Source organism: Neoarius graeffei, chromosome 18, assembly GCF_027579695.1.
Source record: "Neoarius graeffei isolate fNeoGra1 chromosome 18, fNeoGra1.pri, whole genome shotgun sequence".
Lineage (NCBI taxonomy): Eukaryota > Metazoa > Chordata > Actinopteri > Siluriformes > Ariidae > Neoarius > Neoarius graeffei.
In genome coordinates this window covers 12,672,158-12,690,789 of record NC_083586.1, presented here as the reverse complement: position 1 = coordinate 12,690,789, position 18,632 = coordinate 12,672,158, and the positions used below count along the sequence as shown (strand labels likewise).

At 41.6% G+C, this 18,632-nt stretch overlaps 1 protein-coding gene across 4 annotated transcripts in view; it reads right to left on the bottom strand.

Moving 5' to 3' along the window:
* Positions 1–18,632, bottom strand: part of gpc5a (glypican 5a) — a 212,950-nt gene that overhangs the window by 39,618 nt on the left and 154,700 nt on the right. The window contains exons 9-10 of one of the 4 annotated variants that reach the window (XM_060898436.1): positions 6,612–6,668; positions 5,847–6,270 (exon numbers count right to left, since the gene is read on the bottom strand). The exons of 2 other annotated variants lie outside the window; for them this stretch is intronic. In XM_060898436.1, the coding sequence (XP_060754419.1) occupies positions 6,637–6,668 (32 nt within the window). In that variant the 3' untranslated portion in view covers positions 5,847–6,270; positions 6,612–6,636. Of the gene's footprint in view, positions 1–5,846; positions 6,271–6,492; positions 6,669–18,632 lie in introns of those variants that run through there. One more of the 4 variants, XM_060898435.1, reaches the window with a different exon arrangement.

The window sequence follows — 18,632 nt, the reverse complement described above, 5'->3', positions numbered from 1 at the left end:
TAGTCTCAGGTACAATTAGTGCAGTTTTATGAGGAAATGAGCTGTAGGTTTTACTGAGCATCCTGTAGAACCAGCCACAGTTCTTCTGGACACTTTGTCACACTCGCTTCTTAATTTTGCACCAACATCCAGTAGCCTTCATTATGTTTTCTTTTTTTATCTGAAAAGTGCTCTCTTATGGAACATGCTGCTCAGATACAAACTGTTTTTTTCTGTAACATTTAATTCTGTGCTGGAAAACGAACGTTTGGACTCTAAAATGTTTTTGTACTGACTTGATAATATAGAAGTCGGAAAATAGAAATCTATAACAAAGTTTGTATGAAAAAAATAAGGGGCCTAAGACTTTTGCACAGTACTGTGGCCTGTGTGTGTGTATATATATATATATATATATATACACACACACATACACATATATATATACACACACACATATACACACACATATATATATATATATATATATATATATATATATACACACACACACACACACATATATATATATATATATATACACACACACACACACACACTTTATATATATATATATATATATACACACATACACACACACATATATATATATATACACACACACACACACTTTATATATATATATATATATATATATATATATGTGTGTGTGTGTGTGTGTGTGTGTATATATATATATATATATATATATATATATATATATATACACACACACACACACACACACATATATATATATATACACACACACACACACACACACACACACTAGTGCATCTCAAAAAATTAGAATATTGTGAAAAAGTTCAATATTTTCCATCAGTTATTTAAGAAAGTGAAAATGTTATGTATTATAGACTCATCCTCATCTCATTATCTGTAGCCGCTTTATCCTGTTCTACAGGGTCGCAGGCGAGCTGGAGCCTATCCCAGCTGACTATGGGCGAAAGGCGGGGTACACCCTGGACAAGTCGCCAGGTCATCACAGGGCTGACACATAGACACAGACAACCATTCACACTCACATTCACACCTACGGTCAATTTAGAGTCACCAGTTAACCTAACCTGCATGTCTTTGGACTGTGGGGGAAACCGGAGCACCCGGAGGAAACCCACACGGACACGGGGAGAACATGCAAACTCCACACAGAAAGGCCCTCGCCGGCCACAGGGCTCGAACCCGGACCTTCTTGCTGTGAGGCAACAGCGCTAACCACTACACCACCGTGCCGCCCGTATTATAGACTCATTACACATAAACTAAAATGTTTCAAGCATTTTTCTATTTTAATTTTAATCAGTATGGCATACTGTACAAAAACAAAAAAACCATCTCAAAATATTTGAATATTTCATTTCGAGTTTGAGTAAAACAGTATGAACACAGTGTATCTCTCGATCTAGTTCAGTACACACAACCACAATCATGGGGAAGACTGCTGACTTGACTGTTGTCCAGAAGATGATCACTGATGCCCTCCACAAGGAGGGTAAGCCACAAAAGGTCATTGCTGAAAAGGGTGGCTGGAAAAGGTGCACAAGCAACAGGGATGGCCGCAGTCTTGAGAGGATTGTCAAGAAAAGTTGATTCAAGAACTTGGGAGAGCTTCACAAGGAGTGGACTGAGGCTGGTGTCAGCGTATCAAGACCCATCACGAACAGACATCTTCAAGAAAGGGGATACAACTTTCACATTCCTAATATCAAGCTACTCCTGAGCCAGAGACAATGTCAGAAGTGTCTTATCTGGGCTAAGGAGAGAAAGAAATGGACTGTTGCTCAGTGGTCCAGAGTCCTCTTTTCAGATGAAAGTATATTTTGCATTTCATTTGGAAATCACGGTTCTAGAGTCTGGAGGAAGAGTGGAGAGGCACAGAATCCAAGGTGTTTGAAGCCCAGTGTGAAGTTTCCACAGTCTGTGATGATTTGGGGTGCCATGTCATCTGCTGGTGTTGGTCCACTGTATTTTATCAAGTCCAAAGTCAACACAGCCATCTACCAGGAGATTTTAGAGCACTTCATGCTTCCATCTGCTGACGAGCTTTTTGGAGATGCTGATTTCCTTTTCCAGCAGGACTTAGCACCTACCCACAGTGCCAAAACTACTACCAAATGGTTTGCTGACCATGATATTACTGTGTTTGATTGGCCAGCCAACTTGCCTGACCTGAACCCCATACAGAATCTATGGGGTATTGTCAAGAGGAAGATGAGAAACACCCGACCCAAAAATACAGAAACGCTTAAGGCCACTATCAAAGCAGCCTGGGCTTCAATAACACCTCAGCAGTGCCACAGACTGATCACCTCCATGCCACACCGCATTGATACAGTAATTCATGGTAAAGGAGCCCCAACCAAGTATTGAGTGTATAAATGAATATACTTTTCAGAAGTTGGACATTTCTGTATTGTAAATCCTTTTTTTGATTGATCTTAGGGAATATTCTAATAATCTGAGATACTGGATTTCTGATTTTCATGAGCTATAAGCCATAAGCATCAAAATTAAAACAAAAAAGGCTTTAAATATTTCACTTTACATGTAATGAATATAGAATATATGAAAGTTTACCTTTTTGAATTAAATTATGAAAAAAAGAAACTTTTTCATGGTATTCTAATTTTTTGAGATGCACTAGTATATATATATATATATATATATATATATATATACACACACAGGCCACTTTAATAGGAACTTGTTCTTGATCCTAAGATCCCTCTTCTTGACTGCAGGAATGGAACCCAATGTGGTGTTCTGTTCTGCTGTTGCATGCTGAGATGTTTTTCTGCTCACCACGGTTGTAAAGACCGATTATACGAGTTATTATATCCTTCCTGGTAGCTTGAACCAATCTGGCCATTTTCCTCTGACCATTCAGGTGTTTGTTTCCACTCACAGAACTGTTGCTCACACAATGTTTTTTGTTTTTCGCACCATTCTGTGTAAACTGTTGTGTGTGAAAACCCCAGGAGATCAGCAGTTTCTGAAATACTCAAACCAGTTCATCTGGCTCAAACCAACACCCATGCCACAGTGTGTGCATTTGTAATATATAAATATATGTAAATAAATGAAACATATCCCAGGTGCAGGAATAGCCCGCTAGCCATTAAAATAACAAGTAGATTAATATTCTTTAGGTGAGTCATTTATGATGCACAATATGGCTGTACGTGAAGAGGCTGAAGGTGGTGGGGAGAGAGCTGCAGAGTTCATTAGTTCATCAAGAAATCCTGAGCAGGGATGATAAAGGTGTTGACTGCTCACTCTCACCTTTGTAATGAGAGAGTGTGTTTTTCTTCTCACCTCTCAAGGTGTAACTGTCACTGAATTTGGCTCTAAAAGTGCCCTTCAGAGTGAAGTATGCATGGCCTTTTCGGCCCCAATTAGCAAAGCAAGACATTCAGTCACAAGGAAGCTGAAACTTAGTATGTATGAGTCCGGATATTAATCAGCTTCTGTCTGAGGAATAGGGTTAGTTTCGAGCTGAACGGAGGTAGAGGAAATTTATCCTGTAGAATTTCTGCTAAGTATTTGCATGTAAGGAAGAAAACACACAGGTCATACTTTGTATCTGGTTATAGTTATGGTTAGTTCTTGTTATCCTCTACAGTGGCATGCAAAAGTTTGGGCACCCTTGCTGAAAATGTCTGTTACTGTGAATAGTTAAGTGAGCAGAAGATGAACTGATCACCAAAAGGCATAAAGGTAATGACATTTCTTTTCAGCGTTTTATGCAAGATGTGTGTATTATTTTTGTTTTGTACAATTAGAGAATGAAAAAAGAAAAGGAACACTATGCAAAAGTTTGGGCACCCCAATACATTTGAGTTCTCAGGTAACTTTTAACAAGGTTCCAGACCTTAATTAGCTTATTGAGCTGTGGCTTGTTCAAATTCTTCATTAGGAAAGGTCAGATGATGCAGATTTCAAAGCTGTATAAATTCTCTGACTCCTCAAACTTGTCCCTAAAATCAGCAGCCATGGGCTCCTCTAAGCAACTCCCTCGCATTCTGAATAATAAAATAATTGATGCTCACGAAGCAGGAGAAGGCTACAAGAACATAGCAAAGTGTTTTCAGGTAGCTGTTTCCTCAGATTCTAATGTTATTAAGAAATGGCGATTAACAGAAACAGTGGAGATCAAGGTGAGGTCTGGAAGATGAAGAAAACTTTCTGAAAGAACTGCTCATTGGATTGCTAGAAAGGCAAATTAAAACCCCCCTGTTTGACTGCAAAAGACCTTCAGAAAGATTTAGCAGACCCTGGAATGGTGGTGCACTGTTCTACAACCCCGATTCCAAAAAAGTTGGGACAAAGTATAAATTGTAAATAAAAACAGAATGCAATGATGTGGAAGTTTCAAAATTCCATATTTTATTCAGAATAGAACATAGATGACATATCAAATGTTTAAACTGAGAAAATGTATAATTTAAAGAGAAAAATTAGGTGATTTTAAATTTCATGACAACACCACATCTCAAAAAAGTTGGGACAAGGCCATGTTTACCACTGTGAGACATCCCCTTTTCTCTTTACAACAGTCTGTAAACGTCTGGGGACTGAGGAGACAAGTTGCTCAAGTTTAGGGAGAGGAATGTTAACCCATTCTTGTCTAATGTAGGATTCTAGTTGCTCAACTGTCTTAGGTCTTTTTTGTCGTATCTTCCATTTTATGATGTGCCAAATGTTTTCTATGGGTGAAAGATCTGGACTGCAGGCTGGCCAGTTCAGTACCCGGACCCTTCTTCTACGCAGCCATGATGCTGTAATTGATGCAGTATGTGGTTTGGCATTGTCATGTTGGAAAATGCAAGGTCTTCCCTGAAAGAGACGTCGTCTGGATGGGAGCATATGTTGCTCTAGAACCTGGATATACCTTTCAGCATTGATGGTGTCTTTCCAGATGTGTAAGCTGCCCATGCCACACGCACTAATGCAACCCCATACCATCAGAGATGCAGGCTTCTGAACTGAGCGCTGATAACAACTCGGGTCGTCCTTCTCCTCTTTAGTCCGAATGACACGGTGTCCCTGATTTCCATAAAGAACTTCAAATTTTGATTCGTCTGACCACAGAACAGTTTTCCACTTTGCCACAGTCCATTTTAAATGAGCCTTGGCCCAGAGAAGACGTCTGCGCTTCTGGATCGTGTTTAGATACGGCTTCTTCTTTGAACTATAGAGTTTTAGCTGGCAACGGCAGATGGCACGGTGAATTGTGTTCACAGATAATGTTCTCTGGAAATATTCCTGAGCCCATTTTGTGATTTCCAATACAGAAGCATGCCTGTATGTGATGCAGTGCCGTCTAAGGGCCCGAAGATCACGGGCACCCAGTATGGTTTTCCGGCCTTGACCCTTACGCACAGAGATTCTTCCAGATTCTCTGAATCTTTTGATGATATTATGCACTGTAGATGATGATATGTTCAAACTCTTTGCAATTTTACACTGTCGAACTCCTTTCTGATATTGCTCCACTATTTGTCGGCGCAGAATTAGGGGGATTGGTGATCCTCTTCCCATCTTTACTTCTGAGAGCCGCTGCCACTCCAAGATGCTCTTTTTATACCCAGTCATGTTAATGACCTATTGCCAATTGACCTAATGAGTTGCAATTTGGTCCTCCAGCTGTTCCTTTTTTGTACCTTTAACTTTTCCAGCCTCTTATTGCCCCGTCCCAACTTTTTTGAGATGTGTTGCTGTCATGAAATTTCAAATGAGCCAATATTTGGCATGAAATTTCAAAATGTCTCACTTTTGACATTTGATATGTTGTCTATGTTCTATTGTGAATACAATATCAGTTTTTGAGATTTGTAAATTATTGCATTCCATTTTTATTTAGAATTTGTACTTTGTCCCAACTTTTTTGGAATCGGGGTTGTACTATGCAGCGACACCTGAACAAATATGACCTTCATGGAAGAGTCATCCGAAGAAAACCTTTCCTGCGTCCTAGCCACAAAATTCAGTGTCTGAAGTTTGCAAATGAACATCTAAGCAAGCCTGATGCATTTTGGAAACAAGTCCTGTGGACTGATTAAATCAAAATAGAACTTTTTGGCCACAATGTGCAAATGTATGTTTGGAGAAAAAAGGGTGCCAAATTCCAGGAAAAGAACACCTCTCCAACTCTGAAGCATGGGTGTGGATCGATCATGCTTTGGCGTTGTTGCGAGCACATTTCATTGGTTGAGGGAAGCATGGATTCGAATAAATACCAGCAAACTCTGGAAGCAAACATCATACCATCTGTAAAAAAAAGTTGAAGTTAAAAAGAGGATGGGTTCTACAATAAGACAATGATCCAAAACACACCTCAAAATCTACAATGGAATACCTCAAGAGGCACAAGCTGAAGGTTTTGTCATGGCCCTCACAGTCCCCTGACCTAAACATCATTGAAAATCTGTGGATAGATCGCAAAAGAGCAGAGCATGCAAGACAGCCCAAGAAAGTTATAGAACTGGAAGCCTTTTGCAAGGACGAATGCGCGAAAATCCCCCAAGTAAGAACTGAAAGATTATTAGCCGGCTACAAAAAGTGTTTACAAGCTGTGATACTTGCCAAAGGGGGTGTTACTAAGTACTGACCATGCCAGGCGCCCAAACTTTTGCTTCAGGTCCTTTTCATTTTTTGGTATTTTACACCTGTAAATGATGGAAATAAAAATGTAATATTTTCCACAAGATTAAAGAAATGTGTCGTCTTTACGCTCATGCCTTTTGGTGATCAGTTCATCTTCTGCTCACTTAACTAATCACAGTAACAGACATTTTCAGCAAGGGTGCCCAAACTTTTGCATGCCACTGTATGTATTTGAAAAAGGTATTGTTGTGTTACCAAGGAACAGAACATGCAAACCCCTCGGTCCTGAAGACTTTCCTGTGTCTAACCCCATTATTCAAAAGCAATGACAATGAGGAGTCCTTTCATAAATGTTATATAAATGCTTATTTCAACAAAGACCTTCACAAGCTGGTCAGTGGTTGCACACCAGGCTGGAGCAATGTTTTTTTTTTTTTCTTTTCAGAAAGCCCTTCCTATCTGTAAAGTTTCCTCTCAATTTGTGTGATTTACGATAGTGGAAAATCTGATCTGTACGGTATGCATTTTGTCTTCATTACCTGTAAAGGCCAGTTTTAGACAAAGGCAACACACACCATTAGGTCACCGTCTTAACAGACCCTGTAAACAGACATAAGGTCTCTTATTTTTGTAAAAAAAAAAAAAAAGACTATTTTTAGTCTCAGATGTGGTCTGGATTTCTGTCACTGGGTTCATTGTTAAAATTGCTCTTCAGGATGATGCGTGCTTGGCCTTTTCATTCTTCATTAACCAAATGAGCCACCTGGCTCCTTGCAAGCTGACTCTCGTTCAGCAGGGGTCGAGAGAAAATGCGTGCAAATTAATAAGGAAAAAAAAACAACAACCCAGAAGGAACTAATATTGAGCCCTGAGGAACACTGTACAAGCAAAATGAACTTTGAGGAACCATGCAAATGTGTGTTTCTCCTTACTAGTGCATTTGTCCAATAAATTGGTTATCTCATGATTAATAATAAATAAAATGCCTGGTCATGGGTGTTGATTTCATGTTCATTTTCATGACCGATAGTTTGGACATTCTTGCACACTTATGGCCCTTTTCCACTACCCTTTTTCAGCTCACTTCAGCTCGCTTCAGCTCACTTCAGCCCGACACGGCTCGCGTTTCGACTACCAAAAACCAGCACGACTCAGCTCGTTTCAGCCCTGCTTAGCCCCTAAAACTCGCACCGTTTTGGAGTGGGGCTGAAGCGAGCCAAACCGTGCCGAGTGAGGTTGGGGGCGTGAGCAGACACTCCCCTGTGCACTGATTGGTGAGGAGGAGTGTCCTCACATGCCCACACACGCCCCGCGAGCGCGCTGGGATCTGTAAACACCGCAAACCCGGAAGAAGAATAATTACGAATTACGAGAATTTCTGAAGCCTTATGCGCCTCGCCTCATCTATACGCTCTTGCCAGTATCTGTCCGCGTTGTCGGTGACAACAAGCCACAGCACCAAGACCAGCAACACTAACGACTCCATGTCCTCCATGTTTATTGTTTACTATTCGGGTCGTGAGACTACCGCTTCAAAGATCACTGAATCAGTGACATACAGAGCATCGTGGACGAGTTCGCGGAGCACAAGGCTCGCTGTATGCCCTTCAAATAATGCGCGCAGTAGGCTATTGATGTTTTATTATGAGCCATGTACAGTATGTCACCTAATGTTTTTTTGTTTCTGAGTTACATGTTCGTTTGAAGGACTTAATGTACAAAATAACATAGTTGCACCCCGTAGTGTTGAAATTGGTAAACACAGTGCATTCAGTGAGGTTTGCACCGCCCTCCTTTTATTTCTGACTCTTCCTGTCACCGTTGCAACCTCTGAGCGCTCATTCGTATGCCCTTCAAATAATGTGCGCAGTATAGGCTATTGATGTTTTATTATGAGCCATGTACAGTATCCTAATGTTTTTTGTTTCTGAGTTACATGTTCGTTTGAAGGACTTGATGTACTAAATAACATAGTTGCACCCGGTAGTGTTGAAATTGGTAAACACCGCAGTTGCGGACATTTTGTAGCCTAAAATGATGTTATGATAAGCTTTAATAAAGGGCCCGGTCATTTGCCCCGCCCCCGGCCCGGCTCTGACTTGTTCCGCCACTGTCACTGATGTCACTGTTTGCGCTGCTTAACGGCATCACATGACGTCCACCCACTTTCGCTAACTCCACCCAATGTGTCCACCCACTTCCAGCCAGCACGGTTCAGCGCGGTTGTAGTCGAAATGCAACTTCAATAGCCCCGCTCAGCTCGACTCAGCTCGACTCGGCACGGCACGACTCAGCCGCGTTTGTAGTGGAAAAGCGGCATTAGACATGTCATGTACAACCCCATTTCCAAAAAAGTTGGGAAGCTGTGTCAAACATAAATGAAAAATATATGTTCATTTTGAATTTGATGTCAGCAACACATTTCAAAAAAGTTGGGACAGGGGCATGTTTACCACTGTGTCGCATCACCTCTACTTTTAACAACACTCTAAACATTTGGGAACTAAGGAGACCAGTTGCTGTAGTTTTGAAAGAGAAATGTTCTCTCATTCTTGCCTGATGTATGATTTTCATTGCTCAACAGTTTGGGGTCTCTTTTGCTGTATTATTTTGCATTTCAGACTGCACCTCATGTCAAGGTATTTTTATTGTCACTTCAACCATATACAGTTGGTACAGTACACAGTTAAAATGAAACGTTTCTCCAGGACCATGGTGCGACACTAAACATCACAGGACTACAATCTACAAATACAACAAAGTGCAAGAGTGCAGCGAGTGCAAACATTGCAGACAATAAACTACACACAACAAGGACAGTGCAAAAATGACTATCAGCACAGACAGACAGTCCAATGCCAACCAGTACCTGTTACTGTTAATGTGCAGAAATTTTGAGGTAGCATCTGTAAATAAAATAAATAAATGTAAACATTGTGTATGTGAGAAGCACTGTAAAAAGTGATAATGCATTGTTCTTCACTGTACAAAGATTGCAGTGGGAGTGGTGTGTTCAACAGTCCATGTGTTATCAGTCCAGTCCCTCAGAGTTGAGGAGTCTGATGGAAATAAACTGTTACAGAGTCTGGCTGTGAGGGCCTGAATGCTTTGGAAACTTTTTCCAGACGGCAGGAGGGTGAAGAGATTGTGTGAGGGGTGTATGGGGTCATCCACAATGCTAGTAGCTCTCTGGATGCAGCATGTGGTGCCAAATTCCTTGATGAAGGGAAAAGAGACTCCAATGATCTCAGCTGTCCTCACTATCTGCTGTAGGGTCTTGTGATCCGAAACGGTGCAATTTCCAAACCAGACCGTGATGCAGCTGCTCAGAATGCTCTCAATAGTCCCTCTGTAGAATATTGTGAGGATGGGAGATAGGTTTTCCTCAGCCTAAGTAGGAAGTAGAGATGCTGCTGGGCTTTCTTGGCTGTGGAACTGGTGTTGAGACACCAGGTGAGGTTTTCTGCCAGATCAAGTCAAGTTTATTTGTATAGCGCTTTTAACAACAGACGCTGTCGCAAAGCAGCTTTACAGAAAATTAAAGGCTTTAAACATGAGATAATTTTATCCCTAATTTATCCCCAATAAGCAAGCCTGTGGCAACAGTGGCAAGGAGAAACTCTCCCAGAAGACACGAGGAAGAAACCTCGAGAGGAACCAGACTCAAAAGGGAACCCATCCTCATCTGGGTGATAACAGATAACGTGATTATAAATAACTTGCTTCTATAACTGCATCCTATATAGTCACAAAGTACAACTGTGAAACCAGGAAAATCATTATAGTCTTAATATGAAGTCTGTTTTGCTGAAGTTATCAACTGTTCATTGATGGAAACTTGAGTGCAAAACTGTTCGTAACAACTGCAGTCCTAGAATTAGCAAGTCAACTGTAGTCCTCAGGCATAAATGTATTACTGTAAGTGTCCAGAGCCATCTTCCAAGTGCAACTTTCAACTGTCCATATGGGGCCGTCCTCCACAGGAGCAATCTGATGAGACTCCAGCCAGACATAGGGCATCAGGATGGACCAAGTGGGTCTGAGGGGCAGGAGAGGCCAGCATCACTGGTGTCTCAGGATCGACATGTAACTCAACAGAGAAGGACACACAGAGGGGAAGAGATGGAGGGGCCAAAGATTGTTAGGCATGCCCAATGAACACCAATGAATTTGGTGCTCCTGACGTTCTCCACGAGTGAGCCGTTGATGTACAGTGGAGAGCGGTCACTCCATGTTCTTCTGAAGTTAAGAACCATCTCTTTTGTTTTATCCACACTCAAAGACAGGTTGTTGACTCTGTTGACCGCCATTGAATGTTTTCAATGGGAGACAGGACTAGACTATAGGCAGGCCAGTTTAGCACCTGGACGCTTACTGCGGAGCCATGCAGTTTTAATATGTGCAGAAAGCAGTTTGGCATCGTCTTGCTGAAAGGAAGGAAGGCCTTCCCTGAAAAAGAATGTCTGGATGGCAGCATATTGCTCTGAAATGTGTATATCTCATTCAGCATTAACGATGCCTTCCCAGATGTGCAAGCTACCCATGTCATGTGCACTAATGCACCATCATCCCATCACAGATGCTGGCTTTTGAACTGTACACTGATAAGACAGATGGTCCCTCTCCTCTTTAGCCTGGAGGACGTGGTGGCCATGATTTCTAAAAAAAAATTCCACGTTTGATTCGTCAGACCTCGGGACAGTTTTCGACTTCCCCTCAGTCCATTGTAAAAGAGCTCAGGCCCAGAGAAGGTGGCAGTGTTTCTGGATATTGTTTATATCTGGTTTTAACTTGCATTTGTGGATGCAGTAATGAAGTGTTTTCACAGACGATGGTTTTCTGAAGTGTTCCTGAGCACATACAGTGATTTCCACTACAGACATCTGCCTGCTTTTAATGCAGTGTCGCCTGAGGGCCTGAAGATCACAGGCATCCGATGTCAGTTTTCAGCCTTGTCTCTTGCATACAGAGATTTCTCCAGATTCTCTGAATCTTTTAATGATATTATGTACCACAGATGTGATCCCCAAATTCTTTGCAGTTTTACATTGAGGAACATTATTCTTAAATTGTTGCACTGTTTGCCCATGCAGTCTTTCACAGAGCAGTGAACCCCTCCCCATCTTTACTTCTGAGAGACTCCGCCTCTCTGGGATGCTCTTTTTATACCCAATCACCTTACTGACCTGTTGCCAATTAACCAAATTAGTGTTTTGGGGTCTTTTTTTCGCCCTGTTCCAACTTTTTTGAAATGTTGTTGGCATTAAATTCAAAATGAGAATATATATTTTTTAAAAACAGAACAAGTTCTCAGTTTCAACATTTGATATGTTGTCTTTGTACCATTTTCAATTAAATATAGGGTTTCCATGATTTGAAAATCTTCGCATTCTGTTTTTTCTTTACAGTTTATACAGCATCCAAACTCTTTTGGAAATGGGGTTGTATACAGGATATCACTTTTTTTTTCTCTGCATGTGTGCCTTTCCAAGAGGTAAGATTAGCTGGTCTCACCTCAATAAGTGAAACAAAACAAAGGAAATGAACAAAGACATTTTGAAATAATGGTTCAAACATCTCTCTCTATAGGGAAATGTCTGAGAAAAGTCATTTTCTCCCTCCTGCAGATATTCATAGCTAGAAAGGAATATTATATTACAGTTATGTTGTAAAGCAAAAAAACAAAACAAAACCGCTGTTTGATGGGGCCACCAAATTCACTTCAGAAACATCATACCACCCTCTGGCCTTCTATCAGAGGCCTACTAGGAATTTGAGGGAACAGTACAGTATTTCTGCTACTACAGTACTGTAATATGATTCTCCAGTTCATCAGCAATAGATGTGTAATGACAGGCAAAGATGATCTTTCACACATACAGACACTTGATTTGTAAAATTGTCCAAGAACCCAGCTGATGGAGCTGAAACATTGTTGAATGGTGTGAACGCTTTTGTCTTCAGAAGACACCTCTTTATTGCTCCTCTCTACTAATTTGACGATAAATTCTTAGCACTTCATTTTTTTTTCTGGTGAGTGGTGTGGTTGGTATACATTTCATCTTCCCTCATATAACTAAGAACTAAGAAACCTTTATTCGTCACATGCACACTTCAAGCACAGTGAAATTCATCCTCTGCATTTAACCCATCTGAAGCAGTGAACACACGCACACACTCAGAGCAGTGGGCAGCCACACCAGAGCACCCGGGGAGCAGTCAGGGGTCAGGTACCTTGCTCAAGGGCACCTCAGCCCAAGGCCGCCCCACGTCAACCTAACGTAACTACATGTCTTTGGATTGTGGGGGAAACCCAAGCACCCGTAGGAAACCCACGCAGACACGGGGAGAACATACAAAGTCCACACAGAAAGGCCCTCGCCGGCTGCTGGGTTCGAACCCGGAACCTTCTTGCTGTGAGGCGACCGTGCCGCCATATGGTCCTCCTACCAAAGATCTGCTGGGAGTTCAACGCCCTTGGTTGTTCCTTAGACTGCAATTTTGTGGACTAAGGTCAATGATTTCATTCCTGCAAGCTGTTGGAGCCAGACATTCAACATGTGGGCCGGGATTACAAGTGCTCCTATCACCACTGGGACAATGCTGTATTTAACTTTCACCACTTTCTCTCCTTCCTCTGTCTGTCACTGGTGTTTCTGGGTTACAATTACCATTGCTGTTCCAGATGTGACAGTTCCAGAAGATCTTAGCTTTGTCGTCTCCCCCCCCCCACACACACACACACAACAATCTCCCCAAGTGGAGTTGAAGGTGTACCTCATGCTTCTTGCACATGTTCCCATGTACCAGTGATCCACCATGTTCTAGGAAGTCAAGGCCTAGAACTGAATCCTGGGGGGGGGGGATCATTACTTGGATGTTTCATGTCTCATCCAGGACACATTCTCGACCCCTTTCTCTTCCCTTCCAGTTAGTTTGCATTCTTTATTGCTACAAGGGATAAATTCATTTTCCTTGGAAACGAGTAATCCTGGATCAGATGTTGTCTCAATTAAAAAGGTCTGTTTGGGAACCAGTATTGTTCCCTAAATGTGCTTGGCCACCTGGTATGTAAATGTTTATCAGTCATTTGTTTTCCCAAGGATACATGCTAATAAGCAGATCCTCCACTGCTTTCCCATCTAAAGAGACCCATCCAAAGTTGGCGAACATGGTTGCTGCAAGAAGTACAGTACTGTGCAAAAGTCTGAGGCCCCTATTTTTTTCATACAAACTTTGTTATAGATTTCTATTTTATGACTTCTACATTGAGTCAGTACAAAAACATTTTAGAGTTCCAAATGTTCGTTTTCCAGCACAAAATTAAATGCTACAGAAAAAAAAAAATGTCTGTATTTGATCAGCATATTTCACAAAAGACCACTTTTCAGATTAAAAAAGAAAATACAATAAAGACTACTGGGTTTTGCTGCAAAATTAAGAAGTGTGGCAGTCAAAGTGTCCAGAAGAACTGTGGCTGGTTCTGCAAGATGCTCAGTAAAACTACAGCTCATTTCCTTATAAAACTGCACTCATTGTACCGGAGACTACTATTTAATTTTTTTTTTTTTAAAGCCAAGGGTTGTTTCACACCAAATATTGGCTTTGTTTCATTTATTATGGCTTACTGCTGTTTATAGTATTTTTAAATGCTGAAACATTTCATTTCATTATTTTTAAGCCATTTTTGGTCTACAGCATTTCTTTACATGTGCCTAAGACTTTTGCACAGTCCTGTACATGCATGTCTTTTGCATCTGGTGTCTTTCTGCAGATTAATTGTATTTACTTTCAGTCTGGCTGCTGCTTTAGCTGAAAAAGCAGAAAGAAATGTTTTGGCTTTCTCTCATGTTTATCTGTACCATTAAATTTGACCAAGTATCTTACACTTTTGACTGGAACCTGCCCCCAAAATCCACGGACAGACCTGAGACTTAGATTCACAGAAATTTGAAGACATCAGCACCCGCATGCGTCTTACTAGCTCTTCTGACCTTTGTAAATCAAAAATCTTACATTTCTCCATTGTAATGCATTACTTATGCCGCTTTTCCACTACAAACGCGGCTGAGTCGGGCTGAGCCGTGCCGTGCTGAGTCGAGCTGAGTGGGGCTGTTGGAGTTGCATTTCGACTACAACCGCGCTGAACCGTGCTGGCTGGAAGTGGGTGGACACATTGGGTGGAGTTAGCGAAAGTGGGTGGACGTCACGTGATGTCGTTAAGTAGCGCAAACAGTGACATCAGTGAGCTTTTAAGCGGTAGTCTCACGACCCAAATAGTAAACAATAAACATGGAGGACATGGAGTCGTTAGTGTTGCTGGTCTTGGTGCTGTGGCTTGTTGTCACCGACAACGCCAACAGATACTGGCAAGAGCGTATAGATGAGGCGAGGCGCATAAGGCTTCAGAAATTCTCGTAATTCGTAATTCTTCTTCTTCCGGGTTTGCGGTGTTTACAGATCCCAGCGCGCTCGCGGGGCGTGTGTGGGCATGTGAGGACACTGCTCCTCACCAATCAGTGCACAGGGGAGTGTCTGCTCACGCCCCCAGCCTCACTCGGCTCACTTTGGCTCGCTTCAGCCCCACTCCAAAACGGTGCGAGTTTTAGGGGCTAAGCAGGGCTGAAGCGAGCTGAGTCGTGCTGGTTTTTGGTAGTCGAAACGCGAGCCGTGTCGGGCTGAAGTGAGCTGAAGCGAGCTGAAGTGAGCTGAAAAAGGGTAGTGGAAAAGGGCCATTAGTGAGTCAACTTGATGCAACAAGGTTGATGGCACTCAGTTTATCATAATCTTTCATACACTGCCCTGCCAAAAAAAATAAATAAGTTGTGCACTCTAATATTTGATTGGACTGCGTTTAGCTTTGATTATAGCATGCATTCACCATGGCATTGTTTCGATAAAATTATGCAATGTCACAACATCTATTTCAGTCCAGAGTTGTATTCATTTTTCACTGAGATCTTGTGCTGAGGATGAGAGAATCGAGCTACTGCAGAAAGTCCTCTCCAATGCATCCCAAAGATTCTCAAAGGGGTTAAAGTCAGGACTCTGTGGTGGCCAGTTCATGCGGGAGAATGATTCCTCATGCTTCCTGAGTCACTCATTCACAATCTGAGCCCTAATTTTATGCCCGTGCCATCAGGGAAGAAAAATATCCATTGATGTGATGATAAACTGGTCATTCAGTACATTCAGGTCATCAGCTGACTTCATTTTATTGCCCCATAACATTGCTGAGTCTCGACCCGACTAACTGAAGCCACCCCAGATCATAACACTGCCTCCAGAGACTTGTTCAGTGGCCACTATGCATGATGGATGTTGCTTCATGAGCTTCCCTTCTTACCCTGACACACCCATCACTCAGGAATAGGGTCAATCTGGACTCATCAGACCACATGACATTTTTCCATTGCTCCAGAGTCCAATCTTTATGCTCTTGAGCAAATTGAAACCTTTTCTCCTGATTAGTCTCACTAACAAGTGGTTTTCTTATGACCACACAGCTGTTTAGTCCCAATCCTCTGAGTTCTCATCACATTGTGAGTGTGGAAATGATCTTAATTTCACTATTAAACTCAGCAATGAGTTCTATTGCTTTTTTTTTTAAATAAATGATTCAACTTCACCAAGCATTTAAGTGATCTCTGATCATGGTCAGTCAGGATCTTTTTTCAACCACATTTTTTTAATCACAAAGTTGATGGTTCACCACTGTCCTTGCAGGTTTTAATAATGCGCTGTACAGTTCTTAACCCAATTCCAGTCATTTCAGCTCAAATCTCCTTCATTCTTTTCTTTGCTTGATGCAGGTCAATAATTTGACCTACTGAAACACAGTAGCATCTTTTCCATGAGCACAGGATGTGTCTTCTGACATGTTTAAGAAATGTAAAGCTACTCACTGCATCAGTTAGGGTTAAAAGAATTGTTGGCAGCTGAAGCACATTAAATCACTGCAGTAATTATCCAATCAAAGGCTCTTATGTATTTGCTTATTTAAAGCCAAATAGCGCCTTTTTCGTGGCTGGGGGAGTGTATATTGCCTTTATGTGGACTAGTCAAGTTTATTTTTATAGCACTTTTAATAATAGACATTGTCGCAAAGCATCTTTACAGAATCTTAATGACTTTAACATGAGCTAATTTTATCCCTAATCTATCCCCAATGAGCAAGCCTGTGGCAATGGTAGCAAGGAAAAACTCCCTCAGACGACATGAGGAAGAAACCTCGATTGGAACCAGACTCAAAAGGGAACCCAGCCTCATTTGACTAGTGCCACCTGGCAAGGTACGCTGCAATACAGATGTGAGTAGGGAGTCAAACTCTTGCAGTTACCAGAGGATTAGACCCCCACTGTAACTCTAGCTATGTAGTGACGTGAAGTCTATAGAAACAGAGATTGGCACCGCCTGATGTGCCCTGGTTAGTACTTGGATGGGAGATTGCTTGGGAATACCAGGTACTGGCACAGGAAGGACTTTGACTTGATGTGGACAGTTGTTTCTTAGTTGCACCCACCCATCTATGGCGCCATTTGTCAAGATGTCTTTTCACAGTTCAAGTTGACTTTTGCATGAGATGTTTTTGGTAGATTATCATCAGGCTCAAACAGTCTTCTGACTTTCTGTTTCCAATTTCTGTCCTTCACTTGCCTGATTTTTAAAGGTCCTTTGAAAATCCAGTTTCATTTGCCAACAATATCCTCATTGAAACTGAACGATGATTGTGTGCACATCAAAGTGTGTTAGCCCGGTCATTTTCAAGTCTCACCAGCATTGATAACTGCCATGTACATGTCAAACTTACCACAGACAAGTGGTAAGGAGGGGAGGACAACCACTTTTAAACTGTCCACCAAGGTATATATTTAAAGGTAATAGGTATTATTTTTCTATCAGATAAGCTAAAGTGCCAAGGTGATGAGTTTGAACAGAGCCATCAAGAGACCTATTTTTTCTTCTTCATAATATCATGTGGAAAAGCTGAGGCTGGAGCCAGTCTGGGGAACTCTTATTTCATTTGATTCGTAATTCTTGTTTCATTTGAAGGCCATGCAGTTTCCACTCTAAACATAGCTCCAAATAATAACAGGCACATAGGTTTGTTTGGGGGAGTTCCCAAATAGCTTTTTGGATGATCTTAAAATAAAATGACATCTGGCTGTTATAGTACGTGTTAATGTTAGCCTGGTCTTGCTAACTATGGACAATATTTGCTGACCAAAGCAATGTGCGATCTCGAGTCATTTATAAAGAGATGATGTGGATGATCTTGCGTAAAAGTCTCAGCAGGCCTTCACTGTGCAGAAAGATGGAAGATACCATTACCCACCGGAAATAAGTGGAGAGGGAGGTCAAAAACGTGTCATGTAAAATGGAGAGCAGATCAATAGTGTTAAAGTGTCGTCTCAGGACATGAGCGATCGAAAGCCTTCGACAGTCTCTCAACTCCATTAGCAGAATCCATACCAATCCTGCAGAGCATTACAGTGAATCAGGTGTGTGTGAGAGAGAGATCACCTTCGGCCGTCATTACACACCTTCTGCTGATGAACTCAGAGTCATATTATATTAACATCATCTACTGACACGGGCATTTAATTAGTGCTAATGCTGATAAAGGACCCTCCTCCATTTCCTATGATCGATAGCTAATGTTTCTGCTAACGACTTGCTGGCGCCCTTCTGCTCCTCCGTACACTCTTGAGCTAAACACGCCCAAAATGTGCAGCTCTCACAACCTATATCAGTTTAGCTCTTGCTAGCTTATTCAATGCAAAGTGAGGATTTAGAGAACAGTCAGCCAGTTCATCAATGACTAAAAAGTGTGGGGGTTTTTTGTCCCCCATTTAGTTTATGTAGGGTGGGGTTGTCAATCAAAGACTGTAGCTCTGATTTCAATTCTGACACTCATTCTTTTAAAATTAGCATAATTTTTTATCCCAAACCAGACACCCTCCTCACCGGTTTGGGAACCTCAGAATTGAATCTCTGCTCTTTGCAGATGACATGGTTCTGTTGGC